Here is a 16,636-nt window from a genome sequence, read left to right as displayed (position 1 = left end):
AAAGTCGCATGGGATCACAGGTGAGCTGGCAAGATGGATATAGAATTGGCTTGGTCATAGAAGATAGAGGGTAGCAGTGGAAGGGTGCTTTTCTGAATGGAGAGCTGTGACTAGTGGTGTTCCGCAGGGATCAGTGCTGGGACCTTTGCTGTTTGTAGTATACGTAAATGATTTGGAGGAAAATGTAACTGGGCTAATTAGTAAGTTTGCAAACGACACTAAGGTTGGAGGAGTTGCAGATAGTGAGGAGGATTGTCAAAGGATACAACGGGATATAGATCGGTTGGAGACTTGGGCGGAGAAATGGCAGATTGAGTTTAATCCGGACAAATGCGAGGTAATGCATTTTGGAAGGTCTAATATAGGTAGGAATTATACAATAAATGGCAGAACCCTTAAGTGCATCAACGGGCAGAGGGATCTGGGTGTACAGGTCCACAGGTCACTGAAAGTGGCAACGCAGGTGGATAAGGTAGTCAGGAAGGCATATGGCATGCTTGCCTTCATCGGCAGGGGTATTGAATATAAAAGCTGGGAAGTCATGCTGCAGCTGTATAGAACCTTGGTTAGGCCACACTTGGAATATTGCGTGCAATTCTGGTCGACACATTACCAGAAGGATATGGAGGTGTTGGAGAGGGTGCAGAGGAGGTTTACCAGGATGCTGCCTGATCTGAAGGTTATTAGCTATGAGGAGAGGTTGGAGAAACTCGGATTGTTCTTACTAGAGCGACGGAGATTGAGGGGCGACTTGATAGAAGTTTACAAAATTATGAGTGGCATGGACAGAGTAGATAGTCAGAAGCTTTTTCCCAGGGTGGAAGAGTCAATCACTAGGGGACATAGATTTAAGGTGAGAGGAGAAAACTTTAGAGGAGACGTGCGGGGCAAGTTCTTACGCAGAGGGTAGTTAGTGTCTGGGATTCGCTGCCAGAGGAGGTGGTGGAAGCAGGTACGATAGTCGTGTTTAAGAGGCAGCTTGACAAATACATGAATAAGATGGGAATAGATGGATACGGATCCCAGAAGTGCAAAATGTTTTAGTTTGACAGGCAATATGATCGGCGCAGGCTTGGAGGGCCGAAGGGCCTGTTCCTGTGCTGTACTTTTCTTTGTTCTTTGTTCTTTGTTCAAGGGCTGTCGCTCGAACCTCACCTCTGGAATTCAAGCTTTTTTGCCAACGTTTGGACCAAGGGTGTAATGAGGTCTGGAGCCGCATACAGGTTATTGCTGTTTAAGTGCCGCATGATAGAACTGTCAATGATACCTTCTGTCATTTTCCTGATGATTGAGTAGATTGATGGGATGGTAATTAGATGGATTGGATTTGTTGTGCTTTTTATGCTCAGGACACACCTGGGCAATTTTCTACATTGTTTGGTAGATGCTAGGGTTGTAGCTGTTCTGGGATAGTTTGGTTAAGGTTGTGGTTAGTCTTCAGTATTACAACAGGGGTGTTTTTAAGGTGCATATCCTTTGCTGCATTCATGTGCCTTCAGCTGCTTCTTGATATCATGTGGAGTGAATCAAATTGCCTGAGGATTAGTATCTGTGATGCTGGAGACCTCCGGAGGAGGCTAAGCTAGATCATTCACTTGGCAATTCTGGCTGAAGATGGTTGCAAATGCTTCAGCCTTGTCTTTTGCATTGAAACGGAGTTCCTACATCATTGAGGATGAGGATATTTGTGAAGCTACCTCCTCTGGTTAGTTGTTTAATTGTCCACCACCATTCATGACTGGATATGACAGGAATGCAGAGCATTGATCTTATCCACTGGTTTTCAGATCACTTAGCTCTGTCAGTTACATGCTTCTTCTGGTGTTTAGCATGTATATAGTCCTGTGTTGTAGGTACCAGGTTGGTACCTCATTTTTAGGTATGCCTGGTGCTGCTCTTGTAATGCCTCCTACATTCCCATGAACCAGTGTGATCCTCTGGCTTGATGGTAATGATAGAGTGAGGGATACTCTAAGCCATTTCTGCTACAGCGGATGGCCGACAGCACCTCACTGATGCTACTAAATCTGTTCTATATCCATCCCATTTAGCTTGGTAATGCCACACGACACAGTGGAGGGTATTCTCAATGTGAAGACTTTGTCTCCACAAGGACAGTGTGGTGGTCGCTCCTACCAATGGACAGATGTATCTGCGACAGGTAGATTGGTGAGGATGAGGTTAGTTAGTTCCTTTTTACTTCTTGTTGGTTCTCTCACCACCTGCCGCAGGACCAGTCTGGCAACCTCAGGAACTGAGTCAGTAGTGGTGCAACTGAGCCACTCTTATTGATGGACATTGAAGTCCCCCAGCCAGAGTACATTATGTGCCCTTGAGACCTTCAATACTTCTTCCAAGTGGTGTTCAACATGGAGGAGTACTGATTCATTAGCTGAGGGAGGGTGGTAGGTGGTAATCAGAAGGACGTCTCCTTGCCCATGTTTGACCTGATGCATTAGATTTCATGGGTCTGGAGTTAACTTCCTCCTGACTGCATACCACTGTGCTGCCATCTCTGGCGGGTCTGTTATGCTGGTGGGACAGAACATACCCAGGGATTGTGATAGAGGAATGTGGGGCATTGGCTGTAGGTTATGATTTGGGCCACACTTGGAATATTGCGTGCAATTCTGGTCGCCAAATTACCAGGATATGGAGGCGTTGGAGAGGGTACAGAGGAGGTTTACCAGGATGCTGCCTGGTCTGGAGGTTATTAGCTATGAGGAGAGGTTGGAGAAACTCAGATTGTTCTCACTAGAGTGACGGAGATTGAGGGGCGACTTGATAGAAGTTTACAAAATTATGAGTGGCATGGACAGAGTAGATAGTCAGAAGCTTTTTCCCAGGGTGGAAGAGTCAATTACTAGGGAACATAGATTTAAGGTGAGGGGAGAAAACTATAAAGGTGATGTGTGGGGCAAGTTTTTTTATGCAGAGGGTAGTGAGTGTCTGGAATTCGCTGCCAGAGGAGGTGGTGGAAGCAGGTACGGTACTGGTGTTTAAGAGGCAGCTTGACAAGTACATGAATAGGATGGGAATAGAGGGATATGGACCCCGGAAGTGCAAAATGTTTTAGTTGACGGGCAACATGATCGGCGCAGGCTTGGAGGGCCAAAAGGCCTGTTCCTGTGCTGTACTTTTCTTTGTTCTTTGATTTGGTGAGGATGGCTATGTCAGGCTGTTACTTGACCAGTCTGTGGGACAACTCTCTCTAACTCAGTAATGGTTACCATGACAATTATCATCGATTGTTGTAAAAATCCATCTCGTTCACTAAGGTCCTTTAGGGAAGTAAATCTGCTGTCTTTACCTAGTTTGGATGATATGTAACTCCAGGCCCACAGCCATGTGGTTGGCTCATAACTGCCCTCTGAAACAGCCTAGCAACCCACTCAGTTCAAAGGCAATTAGGGATGTGAAACAAATGCTGGCCTTGCCAGTGGTGCCCACATCCCGCGAAATAATAAAGAAAAAAAAATCTGGCACAAGCCCCCAGGTGTTGGTGAGGATGACTTTACAGGGTTGACTGGGTTCCTTTGTCATTTCTGGTGCCTAGGTCAATGCCAGGTGGTCCAGCCAGTTTTATTCCTTTTCAACTTTTCTTTAGCAGTTAGATACAACTGAGTGATTTGCTAAGCCATTTGGAGGGCAATTAAGAGTCAAGCACACTCTTGTAAGTTTGGAGTGACATAATAACATGTGTAACATAACCAGTTAAGGATGCAGATTTCCTACTGTGAACTAGAAAGTATTTTATGACCATTACCGAGGCTAGCTTTCTATTCCAGGTTCTATTAATTAGTTTAATTTAAATTCCGCCAGCTGCCGGGATGAGATTTGAACTTGTATCCCTGGAGTATGAGTCTGGGTGTCTGGATTACTAGCCCAGTAACATTACCACTATGCTTCTGTCTCCCATGCTACCTCTGCGCTACCATGGCATACAAGGCTATGGGCCTAGTGCTGGAAAATGGGGTTAGAATAGTTAGGTACTTGTTTGACCGGCGTAGACTCGATGGGCCGAAGGGCCTTTTTCTGTGCTATAGACCTCTATGACTCTATGACCCGTTCCCTTCTAATAAAGATGCTTGGGAATGAATGATCTCCATACACAGGACCTACCTAAATGGGAGGGCGTCGCATTGTAACATTGTTCTGTTTATCATTTACTGTTAACCTGTGAGTTAGTATTAAACTGCAATAACTGATGTCCAGTTAAACGGGCAAAATAAACCAATGCTACTTACGCACTATCACAGCAGCTGGAATGTGTTCCTCTTCATAGTGAGGGAAGAGTATAAGTTTGGGAATGTAGAGAGTATTATAAAGCCAAACAAAGGTGATGAGGCTGACACAACACCAGCCCTGCGGGTCATAGACTAAATGAATTTGAAGCCCCATCACAGGAAGGTTGCTTCACTGGCTGCCAGCTGGAATTTCATGAATTATATTCTGTATCCTGCTCCTAGAAAAGCAATACAAAAATAAATCAATACATTTAACTGTACATAAATTAATCTATTTTATTTTTGTGAACATTCAGAGTTATCTCTCTCATTCCTGGTCCTCTCATCACAGGTACAAACAGCAGGCAGAAGGGACATATGCTTAGAGGTGCAGGCCAAGGCTAGAACACTTAATGAGTGTTTTTTTTTTAAATCAGTATTTACTAAGGGAGAGGATGCTAACAAAATGTTGGTGGTAGTGGGGATGCGAACAGAATGGATGGTGTGAAAATTGATGGACACAATATACTGGAAAAGTTGGCTATGCTTGGAGTGGTTAAGTTGCTTGGTCAAAGGTGTTATGACCGGTTCCCAGGCAAGGTCCCCCAATTTACTAACTTCCCAAATGGGACTCCAATTTTGTTATGCTCCCAACACCCTCGGTTGGTCACAACAAGGTTAATTTAAAACGGATCCCTTCCCTCTGTGGATACCTTTTCCTAGTCCCAATGTATTTATTTTTTAGAAGCAGCCAATTTAACCAGGCTTTCTTGAGTCAAAGAAAGAGTTTATTAGTTACTAAAACCTGAGAAAAAATAATAAAAAAGCAACCACATACACACAGATCAGAAATGAGAAGTTAAAAGTCCAAATAAAAGTTTAAAAAAGATATACGAATCGGTCCTTTGCACACCCATGAGGTGTGGATGGTGGTACACTGCAGCCTTAAAGTTGGGTGATCCCAGTAGAGCTGATTTTGGCAGTTTTGCAGTTAGTTTGGAGACACTTGGTTCTGTAGGGTGGCTGGAAGGCTGTCCTATTTTCTTTAGTTTATGGATTCTGCTGAGCTTTGAGTGTCTTAGCTTGTATTTCTTTTAAAAAACACAGGCCTTCCTTAAAAAGTTAAAATTACCCATTGATAATTGGGGCTGTTAGTCCGCTGTCATAACAAAGGAAGTGCTACACAGGCTGCACTCTGAAGGCTTCACTTTATATTTTTTATATTGGCTTTGACTCTTGGGAGAAGCTTGCCCAGGATTGCTGCAACAGGCGCAACCAAATGAAAAATAGTGCAGCCTTCTTCAAAAGCAAGTGCATATCAGAGGCAGAGAGAAAACGCAAGGAGAGAAAATCCCAAGCTAGCAATTCATCCAAAATGCAATCATCTGTGATATCCTGTCCTATTTGCAGCACAAATGTCCAGGCACAAATTGGCCTCAGCAGTCATCTACGTACTCACAGGAACCCTACCAAACACCCCAGGTGAAAAGCATGAGCATCTTCACCTCGAAGGGCAGGAAAGAAGTGACTGCAAAGTGCTTTGGGGCAACACAAGGTCATGAAAGGCACTATATAAATACAAATTCTAAAATATAACTTCTTAAATTTGAAGCTTTGGAGAAACTGGAAACCAATGTAGGTGAGTAAGTATGGGACTAATGGGTGAAGTGGACATGGTGCGGGATAGAATGGGACAGCAGAGTTTTGGTTAAGTGGAAGTTTGTAAATATTTGGAAGCTGGGAGACATATCAGAAGAGCAATGGAATGGTTAAAGATGAAAGTGATGAGGGTTTCCGCGGCAAATGGGCTGAGGCACTTCGATGTTATCAAGGTGGAAATAAACAATCTTCTTGAAAAGGTATGGGATTAGGAGCTCAGCTCCAATATCATGCTTGTGAAAAGTGACCAGGGCGAGGGATGGAATCAGTGATGAAGGAATGGTCTTTGAGATGGTGGCTGAGGACAATGAAGAAAACTGTGGCTCATTCCATGTCTGGATGTCAAACAAGCAGTCTGACAATACAGAGCCAGTGGAAGGGTCCAGGCAGGTGGAAGAGACAGAGATATGTGTTGTCAGTGTAAACGTGGAAGCTTTGATGAAAAAATCAAATCTTTTCGGGGGTACCCACCCCTCTACCCCTCCCACCCCTACCCCCATCCAGCATGTCTCGGCTAAAAGGGGCGTTGATTATAAGCTAAATAAATGCAAAAACATGATTTTTGGGGCCAGAAAAATGGGGTCGTCTTACACGCTGCAGTTTATGGTAAGCCAATTCTATGCAATCGTTCCTCACAAGAAAACCTTCTCATTCCAGAACTCAATCTAATGAACCTCTGCTGCACCGCCACCAAGGCAAATATATCCTTCCTTAAATTAGGAGATCAAAACTGCACACAGTACTCTAGGCACTTCCAGGTTATTCAATCTGGTGTGTTTTGAATTTGCACAGCTCACATTGCTGAGCAAACTTCAGGCTAACTGCAGCAGAACCGAAACAACGGCCATTGCACAAATTTATATATTGACTGCTGATGAAAGGTGACATTTGCAGCCACAAAGTTCCAACTGCAATGGAGCGTAAAATCAAGTGGGATGTAAGATTGGTGCCCAACCCAAATCTCCCTTATTTCTGCCAGGGAGGGTTTGGGGTTATGTTATAATGTGGACTCAAATCTGTGGCCATGAAAGAGGAGAAGAAAGGTTTGCCAGAAATGAACAAAAAACAATTTGTTAAAATTTTATAATAATATAATACATTAAAATCTATAGGCATTCAAACTCATCCCAATAATTAAGACATGAAAACTCATCATAATGCAGACACACTGGCCCTGATATTAACAAACAGACAGCAACAGAGCAGGGAATAGCCAAAAACAGACAAAAAAGGTGCAACATATTGGGCAGGTAGGAATGCCTGATTTCTACATCCTGTAGTGCACCCCCTCTCTGTTTTGTCACGTGTACTCCATTCACGCCCACTTTCATCAGCACCTAACGTTCTGTTTAAAGACGCATCCTTTCATCCTCACTCTCCCCTCAACCTCACCTCCCCCACTGCTAGTCACTTCAATCTGTTGTAAGGATTTGTTCAGGTCTCACTAAGAGGCTCAGAGGCTTGTAAGGTTGAACAACTATGCTTATTGGTAACTCATAACTATTTATATATGTATATAGTATAGCCCAGACTATGAGCTAACACCATGCCTACTCCTACATAGGTCTCTGCATACTCTTTGACGGCCCCAGGGCCCTTGTCATGTGATGTTTCACATCACACTGTGGGTGGTACTGTTCTCCAGTACCACATTCACCCTTATGCCACACCTCCCCCGCAGTCTTTAGCCAATAAATTTACAGTATAATCTTTATTTACGTGCTACCCCTTCTGTCCCTGTCTCTGACTTTATAAATTCAGTTAGTCTGGAGGCTTGTCAGTCCTTCCAGGTTGCATTCTGGTCAAATTTGGAGGAATCATAGACTTAGTTGCTTTGAGTGAGCTTTGTTGATTTCGAGTTTGAATCGTAATATTCTGTGTTTCTGGCACTTGGTTGTCTGATTTGCTTTTTACACTCCTTGCCTTTATCAACCACCCAACTGCTTTGTCAGACACCATAGGCTTGTTCTGTTCCTTTCAGGGCAAGTGTTCACTCTGTTCCCTCATAGTATTAACACGGGTTTTCTTGTCCTGGAAGTTGACGTTTCAAAAATTCATTTCCACTTGTTTCACAATGTCATCCAAATATTTGTTTACTATCTTATTTTCCAATTCTTTTTCAAGCTTATTAATCTTTTGATTCAGCTTGGCAACTATTCTAGTGAGTTCAGTTGTCTTTGTTTGAGAGTTACCTGTGGAACCCTTATACAAGCTTAACAACGTTACCTAGGCATTCACTTCCTTTTGGAATCTTTCTTCCATGGACACTGACTGTTTTTTAGATTTTTTCAATTCACTCATTAGATCCTCGATCTGATCCATAGAATTTTTCTTACCTGCTTTTAAAGTCTGGGCTTGCTCTTCCATACTGAGCATCTCATCTTTCATGCTCTTTAGATTGGATCGAAGTTCAAGAATTTAATCAATTTTGGCTGTTAATTCCGCATTCAACCAACTGTTCTGATTCATCAGCAATTCCTTCAAGCTCACATTCCGTAATTTTACTTCTGCTAATTGTTCCTGAGACTCTTCACTTTCCTTTGTGAGAATTTCTACTTTTTCGCACAACTGTTCAACTTTTTCTTGAAATTCTCAGTTCTTGACTTTCATTTCAGCCATTCCATCTTTCAACAACTCAGTGATCCTCAATACATTTGAGCATCCTATTCATTCCCTTCTGGTTTCTTGATCTTCAGCTTCAGATTTACACTTTCCGATCTTATTCCTGTATTTTCTTTCTTCACCTGCAGCAGAGCTTTGTCCTTGTTCTTCATTTTGGTTTCACTGTTAGGCAGATCTGACCCTGGTGAAGTCTTAACTTGTTTCAATCTATAATCATGCTACTCATGGCTTCATTATCTGCTCACAGATTGGAACGCTCTCTGGCTTTTACTTCATATAGAGCCAGCTACCCGCTTAGCACTGCCACCTGCTGTTGCAGTTGGGGTAATGTGTTGGCATTTTCAAAAAGTTATACTCTTAAGCCTACTGGCTTTCCTCTGCACTAAACGCTTTGGCTCAAGCATCGCATTGCATTGGCATGGTGTGCCACCATCACATGGTTGCTTGAATATTGTCTTTTGCCCTTTTGTTACTTTATTGGGTATTCTATCCCTTTTTTTAAGCTCTGTGCACTCCACCACTTGAAGATTAAAATACTTGCCAAAGGCTTTTAGTATCTCATCAAAGCTGACTGAGAATTCATCAATGCCTTGTATTCGCATTACTTCATCAGCAAATTCACCAAGAGCATAAAAACGCATTAACTTGGACTTCTTCTGATTTCCTACTTAATCCTGATGTACTCCAGTAACTTAAAAATTTTCTTCTCCATGACGTCCGATTTTTCATCTGGTCTGGCCCTTGTATCAACCCAAATTGACCTGGTAGGGTTGACTCATTATCCATAGCTATTTATCAGCTCAGGGGAATATAGTTTTACATCTTGTTTCTCTTTTAAAGGTGGCCCTGCAGCAACCTTTTTTTCAATTCTTCTTCCCTCGCTTATTGGGTTTTGGCAGGCTTCTGCAGACTGATTTCAAAGGGACCAATTTTTGCAGCAGTCTTTAAATTAAATGTTTGGTCCCTTTAAAGCATTTTCAGAGTATATTGGGCAATTTAAAAGGTGATTCCCGGCTTTGGCTGAGTTTTTAAAACTTTGTTTTTTTTCAATGGAGCTCAGCTGCCACATGGCATGGCGCCATCTCTGAACTCGGGCTGGCCAAGGTGATTAACAAAATGGAAAACTCTGACTCCAGCCTGAAGACGTTTAAAGGCAGGTTCAGCCTTAGAACTGATTTTTTTTGCTCACTCTTGTCAGGTCCTTTGACTCTGCAATCGATTGGGATTCACAATGGACCTCTGTGTGCTCTGGAGGAGTCCTTTAGCTGCACAGTGGATTTTTCTCCAGCCTTTCAGCCTCCACTTCTGCAATAGAGCTTCTTTTTAGTCGATCTCCACTTGTCTCTTCAGTTCAGGTGTACTTCAGTCAGGTCAGGATGCTGTTCCTTTAGGTTTTCAGGTTCCGGATCATTCACCAGCTCCTCCAGTTCTGGGTTCATTCATGAGCTGCCACCATGTTGTATGGGTTTGTTTAGCAGGTCTCACTAAGAGGTTCAGAGGCTCGTAAGGTTGAATATTAGTATTTACTGGTAACACATAACTATTTACATATGTACATAGCATAGCCCAGACTCTGAGCTAACACCATGCTTACTTCTACACAAGTCACAGCACAATCTTAGGCTACCCCAGGTCCCTTGTCATATCACCCTTTACATCACTCTGTGGATGGCACGGTTCTCCAGTTCCATGCTATGCCACACACCCATATAGCACACAATCCTCATCTAATCAGGTACCAGCACATTCAGCTCCCCAATTTTCTGCACACAATCCTCAAATGCATGCCAGTACCACTTATGATGTGTCTGTCCAATTGTCATCCTCACCAAAAGTACTACATTCCTCTTGTGTGTGTGCCTGCATGTTTGTGCATGCGTGTTGGGGGATGGGAGGGTGGGGAGAAGAGAAGGAACAGGATATTAAATAACAAGGCCAGAGTTTTAAGATTTTCAACTATATATTCTTTAGCATCATTACAATTGGACCTCACATCCATTGAATTGAGAACACATCTTTTACTGGTCAATATCCAGCAGTTAAAAATATAACAGGCCAGAGTTGGTTAACTGAAAATATTTGCTGCATATATCAATACTGACATTACAGAAGATGAACTAAAAAGTATGACATTGAAACAAGTCACAACTACAAACTTAACAACTGGTTTTGTTTGCATAAAATTCAACCAACTAACAATTTACAGTTTTCATGGTGAAAACAATTAAATTCCTGCATCTCAGCTCTGAAAAATGATTAAAATATAATATATCAACACTATAAATAAAGGCTCACTTCTCTAGCTAACCTCAGAAAGTGTGCTGGTTGAAACTTTTTAAAAATGAAAGCAACTTCCTATTGCTGCCTCCATGCAGTGCAAGCAGTAGGTGCCTCTATAAGGCAGAGATCTGTTCTTTGCCTTAAGTTTGTGAGTGTTGGGTGGGGGCAGAATGAGAAGGATTGGCTCACTGAATTGTCAATCAACATTGCAAGCCTGTGATAGCCTTCCACATTTCCTAATCTATGATTCAAATGGAAAGATGAATTACCCCATGGTGCCAGTAAAAAGAGTCTGTTAGCAACAATAGCTTAAATTATTAAAAATTATACAGAACAGCCCCCACCCCCTTTTTAATAACTATTAACTTATCATATGGGCAGGCACATGGCAGATGCAATTTGGCACAGAGAAGTGTGAGGTGATGATTTTGATAGAAAGTGTGGAGAGGCAGTATAAACTAAATGGTAGAATTTTAAAGTGGGTAGAGGAACAGAGGGACCTGGGGATTGAGGTACAGAATGTTTTGAAGCTGTCAGAAATTGAGAGAAGGTGGCTGAAAACACATACTGAATTCTTAGCTTTATAACCAGAGGTATGGAGAAGAAAAGCAAGGAAGTTATGTTAAACCTTTATAAAACACTGCTCGAGTACTGTGCCCAATTCTGGCAACTGCACTTTAGGAAAAATGTCAAGGTTTTACAGTGGATGCAGAGGAGATTTTCTCGATTGGTAGAAAGGGTGCAAAAACTTTAGTTACAGACTGCAGAAAGAAGCTGAGATTGTTCTCCTTAGATCAAAGAAAGTTAAGAAGCTATTTAATACAGGTGTTCAAAATCATGGAGAGTTTTGATAATGTAAACAAGCAGAAGCTGTTTCCAGTGGCACAAGGATCAGTAACCAGATGGCACAGATTTGAGGTAATTGGCAAAAGAACCAGAGGAAAGATGGAGAATGTTTTTTATGCAATGGATTGTTGTGATTTGGAATATGTTGCCTTGAAGAGTTCTAGAAGCAGCTGCAATAACTTTCAAAAGGGAATTGGAAAAAAATTGCAGTTCTATGGGAAGTGGCAGGTGAATATGAGACTAATGCACAGTTCTTTCAAAGAGCCAGCACAGGCATGATGGGCCAAATGGTCTGATTGAGATTCTGCTGAGCAGGGAGGATGCCAAAAGAGGCTACAGGGCGAGGTAGGTCAGATCTCTAACACAGGGTTGGGAGAAAGTGTCCAATCCAGAATGGAGGCTGTTCAATCCCCAACCCTGGTGGGAGTCCAACCCCCACCTCGGGGATGAGGGGGGTTATGGTCCCCAATCCTGATGTTAGATCCCAAGTGGAGGAGTTGAATGGGTTGGGGGGGGTAACACTCTGATGGTGGGGAGCTGGGAGGAAACACTCCTGCTCCTCTCGGCCCATTAGGAGTGCTATGGAGGCAGGTGCCCTCTCCCCGAGGGAGTATTCATGTCACTGCAACTACCAGGCTTTCCGAGGCTTAAGAATCCCAGTTAAGCCTGAAAAGCAGGCTTTTTAAATCAGAGGCCTTATTAGTATATTTAAAGTATTAGAACAAGAACAAAGGACAAAGAAAAGTACAGCACAGGAACAGGCCCTTCGGCCTTCCAAGCCTACGCCGATCATGTTGCCCGTCAACTAAAACATTTTGCACTTCCGGGGTCCGTATCCCTCTATTCCCATCCTATTCATCTATTTATCAAGCTGCCTCTTAAACATCACTATCGTACCTGCTTCCACCACCTACTCTGGCAGTGAATTCCAGACACTCACTACCATCTGCGTAAAAAACTTGCCCCGCACATCACCTTTATAGTTTTCTCCTCTCACCTTAAATCTATGTCCCCTAGTAATTGACTCTTCCATCCTGGAAAAAGCTTCTGACTATCCACTCTGTCCATGCCACTCATAATTTTGTAAACTTCTATCAAGTCGCCCCTCAATCTCCGTCGCTCTAGTGAGAACAATCCGAGTTTCTCCAACCTCTCCTCATAGCTAATAACCTCCACACCAGGCAGCATCCTGGTAAACCTCCTCTGCACCCTTTCCAATGCCTCCATATCCTTCTGGTAATGTGGCGACCAGAATTGCACGCAATATTCCAAGTGTGGCCTAACCAAGGTTCTATACAGCTGCAGCATGACTTCCCAGCTTTTATACTCAATACCCCTGCCTATGAAGGCAAGCATGCCATATGCCTTCCTGACTACCTTATCCACCTGCGTTGCCACTTTCAGTGGCCTGTGGACCTGTACACCCAGATCCCTCTGCCCGTCAATGCACTTAAGGGTTCTGCCATTTACTGTATAATTCCTGCCTGTATTAGACCTTCCAAAATGCATTTCCTGGCATTTGTCCAGATTAAACTCCATCTGCCATTTCTCCGCCCAAGTCTCCAACCGATCTATATCCCTTGACAATCCTCTTCACTATCTGCAACTCCTCCAACCTTAGTGTCGTCTGCAAACTTACTAATTAGCCCAGTTACATTTTCCTCCAAATCATTTATGTATACGACAAACAGCAAAGGTCCCAGCACTGATCCCTGCAAAACTCCACTAGTCACAGCTCTCCATTCAGAAAAGCACCCTTCCACTGCTACCCTCTGTCTTCTATGACCAAGCCAATTCTGTATCCATCCCGCCAGCTCACCTGTGATCCCGTGCAACTTTACCTTCTGTACCAGTTTACCATGAGGGACCTGGGAGCGAGTTGGCTGCCTGTCCCTTATCCTGCCTCAGATAAACCCAGAAGTTGATGGGTTGGAGTCAGTTTACTGTTGCATTTAAAATTTTTACCCATTTACACCACCCCAATCCCAACCACTCATCCTTGATAAAAAAAATTTCCCCCTATTGTATCAGAGTCATCTTCACTCAAGACCTCAACTGAGGGAAACTCACCCCAAAACATAACCTAAAGCACACATGCCCTATTCATTAAAAACTGCCCCATTCAATTGCTGATTTTCAGACTAATTCAGAAATGTCAAAATAGTCTTGTTTAAAACATATTATATAAACATTTTATAGAAAATGGCTAGAATATGAAACAATTAGAAACGATGTTCGAACCCGATTTTAACCCAGTCAAACCAAAGATAAAATCGGGCCCATCAGATTTCCCCATAAGGATTGGTTTCCGCCAATCACCAGATTCCAACATGTATCCTCTACAGAGATTAACCGTAGAAAAGCTGCCCATGGAATTAGAGAGGCATTTACTGAACCCAGGAAATACACACAGTTCTGGTTCTCGGTAGGTTAATAGCCACACAGCAGACAGGAGAGTGCAACGCTGTGCACCGGGTCATCGCGCATTGGCTCAACTGAGTGGCTTTCGCCCACTTGACAAATGCACAATGTGGTCTGTCAATCGCTGTGTTCCCCTCAGCCGCTCCACCTCAGTGTAATAACCTCCTGCTCCCGTCTTCTATTTCTGTGGATCCGTGCTCACTGTGAGGGAGGGTCGGGGGTGGGGGGCAGCTGCCCGGCGGCCCTGATCCTAAATACCCGAGTGACAATTGGCCCCAGGTTCCCATTCCGAGGCTCTGTCGCCGGGTTTCCCTGTGACATGCTGTCCATTGCCAGCCGGTGAGCGCCGCTTTCCGCCAGGCTGGCTGCCCCCCACCCCCCCAACATCACACAGAGTGACAAACACTCCCCCACCCCCTCTCTCTTTCCCCAGTAACCCGCCCCCACCTTCCCCTCCTGTTCTTACCGGCCTCACTCTCCCCAGCGGCCCCGATACCATCACACCACTGAGACCAGCCGCTCAACACCGCTTCCGGGATCACAACTTACAACAAAAGCCTGCCGCGACCAAACTGTCACCGAGAGAGAGAGAGAGAGAGAGAGACAAATACCAGCAGGAGGCGCAGACACTTACTTATCAAACCAGCGGCTGCTCAAATCCGGGGAGATTTTTTGTCCGGGAGGGTTTGTAAATTAAACCACAAAACACTGCACTTGTTCATTTAGTTCGGAGAGAAAGAACATTTTGAGACTGTCCATATGACGTACCCGTGTTTAATCGTAAAGACTATTATAGTTTGTTTCCCTTACTACAGGTAAACTGATGTTTACTGACACACACAGGCAATTGGTAAATAAAAATGGACAGGGTGGAGCCTCGGAGAGAGGGGGGGGGGGGTGGCAGCAATGCCTCTCAGGATTGCTAAACCGTTAGAATTCTTTCACAAGGATCAATTTTCATTTAAAATTAAACTAGCATCCCTTTACAAATATGTGGACACACAGTGGAGGGCGGAGGGGGGTAAGATCTCGACTCTAATATTTAACGCCTCCCCATTTTTTTTACCCTTAAAAAATGAATTCAATCCTTTCAGAATTTTGCACAACGTCAAGATTTACCTCAATCTTTAGAAATCTAGACAGCTTTGCACTGAGCTTGGAGACCAACAGTTGTGCCTTACAAAACAAAATTTGCGATGTTTGAATTCTGACCCTCCCACTGCTTTTGGGCGGTTAATGCAGCTGAAGGGAATACGAAAGGATTTTTGCTATGCGTTTATGTTAACATTTGAAATTCAATGACTGATTTAAAATAGTCAACACAAAGATGTAGGCATAGAAATTCAATCATGTGGAAAAACGGGTCTGCACTGCTCCCGCCTGTTTCCCAAGGCTGGATGCAATATTCGAGTGTGCACATTATCCTGATTCAGGTGTACAACATGCGCTATTCAGAGCTCTGAAGAAGGGTCATGCAGACTCAAAACGTCAACTCTGTTTCTCTCTCCACAGATACATTCAGAACTGCTAAGTTTCTCCAGCATTTTCTGTTTTTGTTTCAGATTTCCAGTATCCACAATATTTTGCTTTTAGCTTAACTCCCAGAATCTGACTGCAATGTGGAAGTTTATAATAAGAACAAAAGAATGCTGGGAAAACTCAGCAGGTCAGGCAACATGGAGAAAAGCAGAGTTCACCTTTCAGGTCAATGACCTTGCATCCAAACTCAAGAAAGGTGGAAATGTAAGAGTTTTTAAGCCAGTGGACAGCTTGGTGGGCAAAATTCTAGAAACAATTATTCAGAATAGAATAGAATAGAAAAATATGGGTTGATAAGAATGGGCCAGCATGGATTTCTAAAGAGGTAATTGTGTTTAACTAACTTGCTGGAGTTTTTTGAAGAGGTAACAGAAAAGGCTGACGGTAATGCTGTTGATGTGGTGTAAATGGACTTTCAAAAGGCATTTGATACAGTGCCACAGAGCAGGCTTGTGAGAAAAGTTATTGCTCATAGAATAAAAGACACAGTAGCAATATGGATTTGACTGATAAATAGGGAAGCAGAGAGTAATGGTGAATGGATATTTTTCAAGTTGGAGGAAGTGGAGTTCCCCAAGGAATTGGGACCCTTGCTTTTCCTGATATATATTAATGATCTAGATCTTGGTGTGCAGGGGACAATTTCAAAGTTTGCAGATGATACAAAACTTGGGAGTGTTGTGAACTGTGAGGAGGACAGTGTGGAACTTCAAGAGGACATAGACAAGTTGTTGAAGTGGGCAGAATAGGTGGCAGATGAAGTTCAATGCGGAGAAGTGTGAGGTGATGCATTTTGGTAGGAAGAACATAGACAGACAATATAAAATAAGGGCTGAAATTTTGAAGTGGGTGCAGGAGCAGAAAGACGTGGGTGCATATGTACATAGATCATTGAAGGTGGCAGGACAGGTGGAGAGAGCACTTAATAAAGCATATAGTATCCTGGGCTTTATTAATAGGGGCATAAAGTACAAGAGCAAGGAGTTTATGCTGAATTTATGTAAAACACTCGTTAGACCTCAGCTGAAATATTGTGTACAGCT

At 43.2% G+C, this 16,636-nt stretch overlaps 1 protein-coding gene across 2 annotated transcripts in view; it reads right to left on the bottom strand.

Annotated features, from left to right (window-relative positions):
- The window catches only part of zdhhc21 (zDHHC palmitoyltransferase 21), a 221,781-nt gene extending 206,924 nt beyond the window's left edge, over positions 1 to 14,857 (bottom strand). Inside the window, exons 1-2 of one of the 2 annotated variants that reach the window (XM_078570528.1) lie at positions 14,521 to 14,857; positions 4,248 to 4,465 (exon numbers count right to left, since the gene is read on the bottom strand). In XM_078570528.1, coding sequence (XP_078426654.1) covers positions 4,248 to 4,401 — 154 coding nt within the window. In that variant the 5' untranslated portion in view covers positions 4,402 to 4,465; positions 14,521 to 14,857. Of the gene's footprint in view, positions 1 to 4,247; positions 4,466 to 14,147; positions 14,422 to 14,520 lie in introns of those variants that run through there. The other variant, XM_078570529.1, reaches the window with a different exon arrangement.
- Between the last annotated feature and the right edge of the window lie 1,779 nt (positions 14,858 to 16,636).

The sequence above is a fragment of the Cetorhinus maximus genome, chromosome 2, assembly GCF_964194155.1.
Source record: "Cetorhinus maximus chromosome 2, sCetMax3.hap1.1, whole genome shotgun sequence".
In the NCBI taxonomy this organism is placed as follows: Eukaryota; Metazoa; Chordata; class Chondrichthyes; order Lamniformes; family Cetorhinidae; genus Cetorhinus; species Cetorhinus maximus.
Note: the sequence above shows the minus strand (reverse complement) of the source record. Positions and strands in the feature narration are given on the sequence as shown.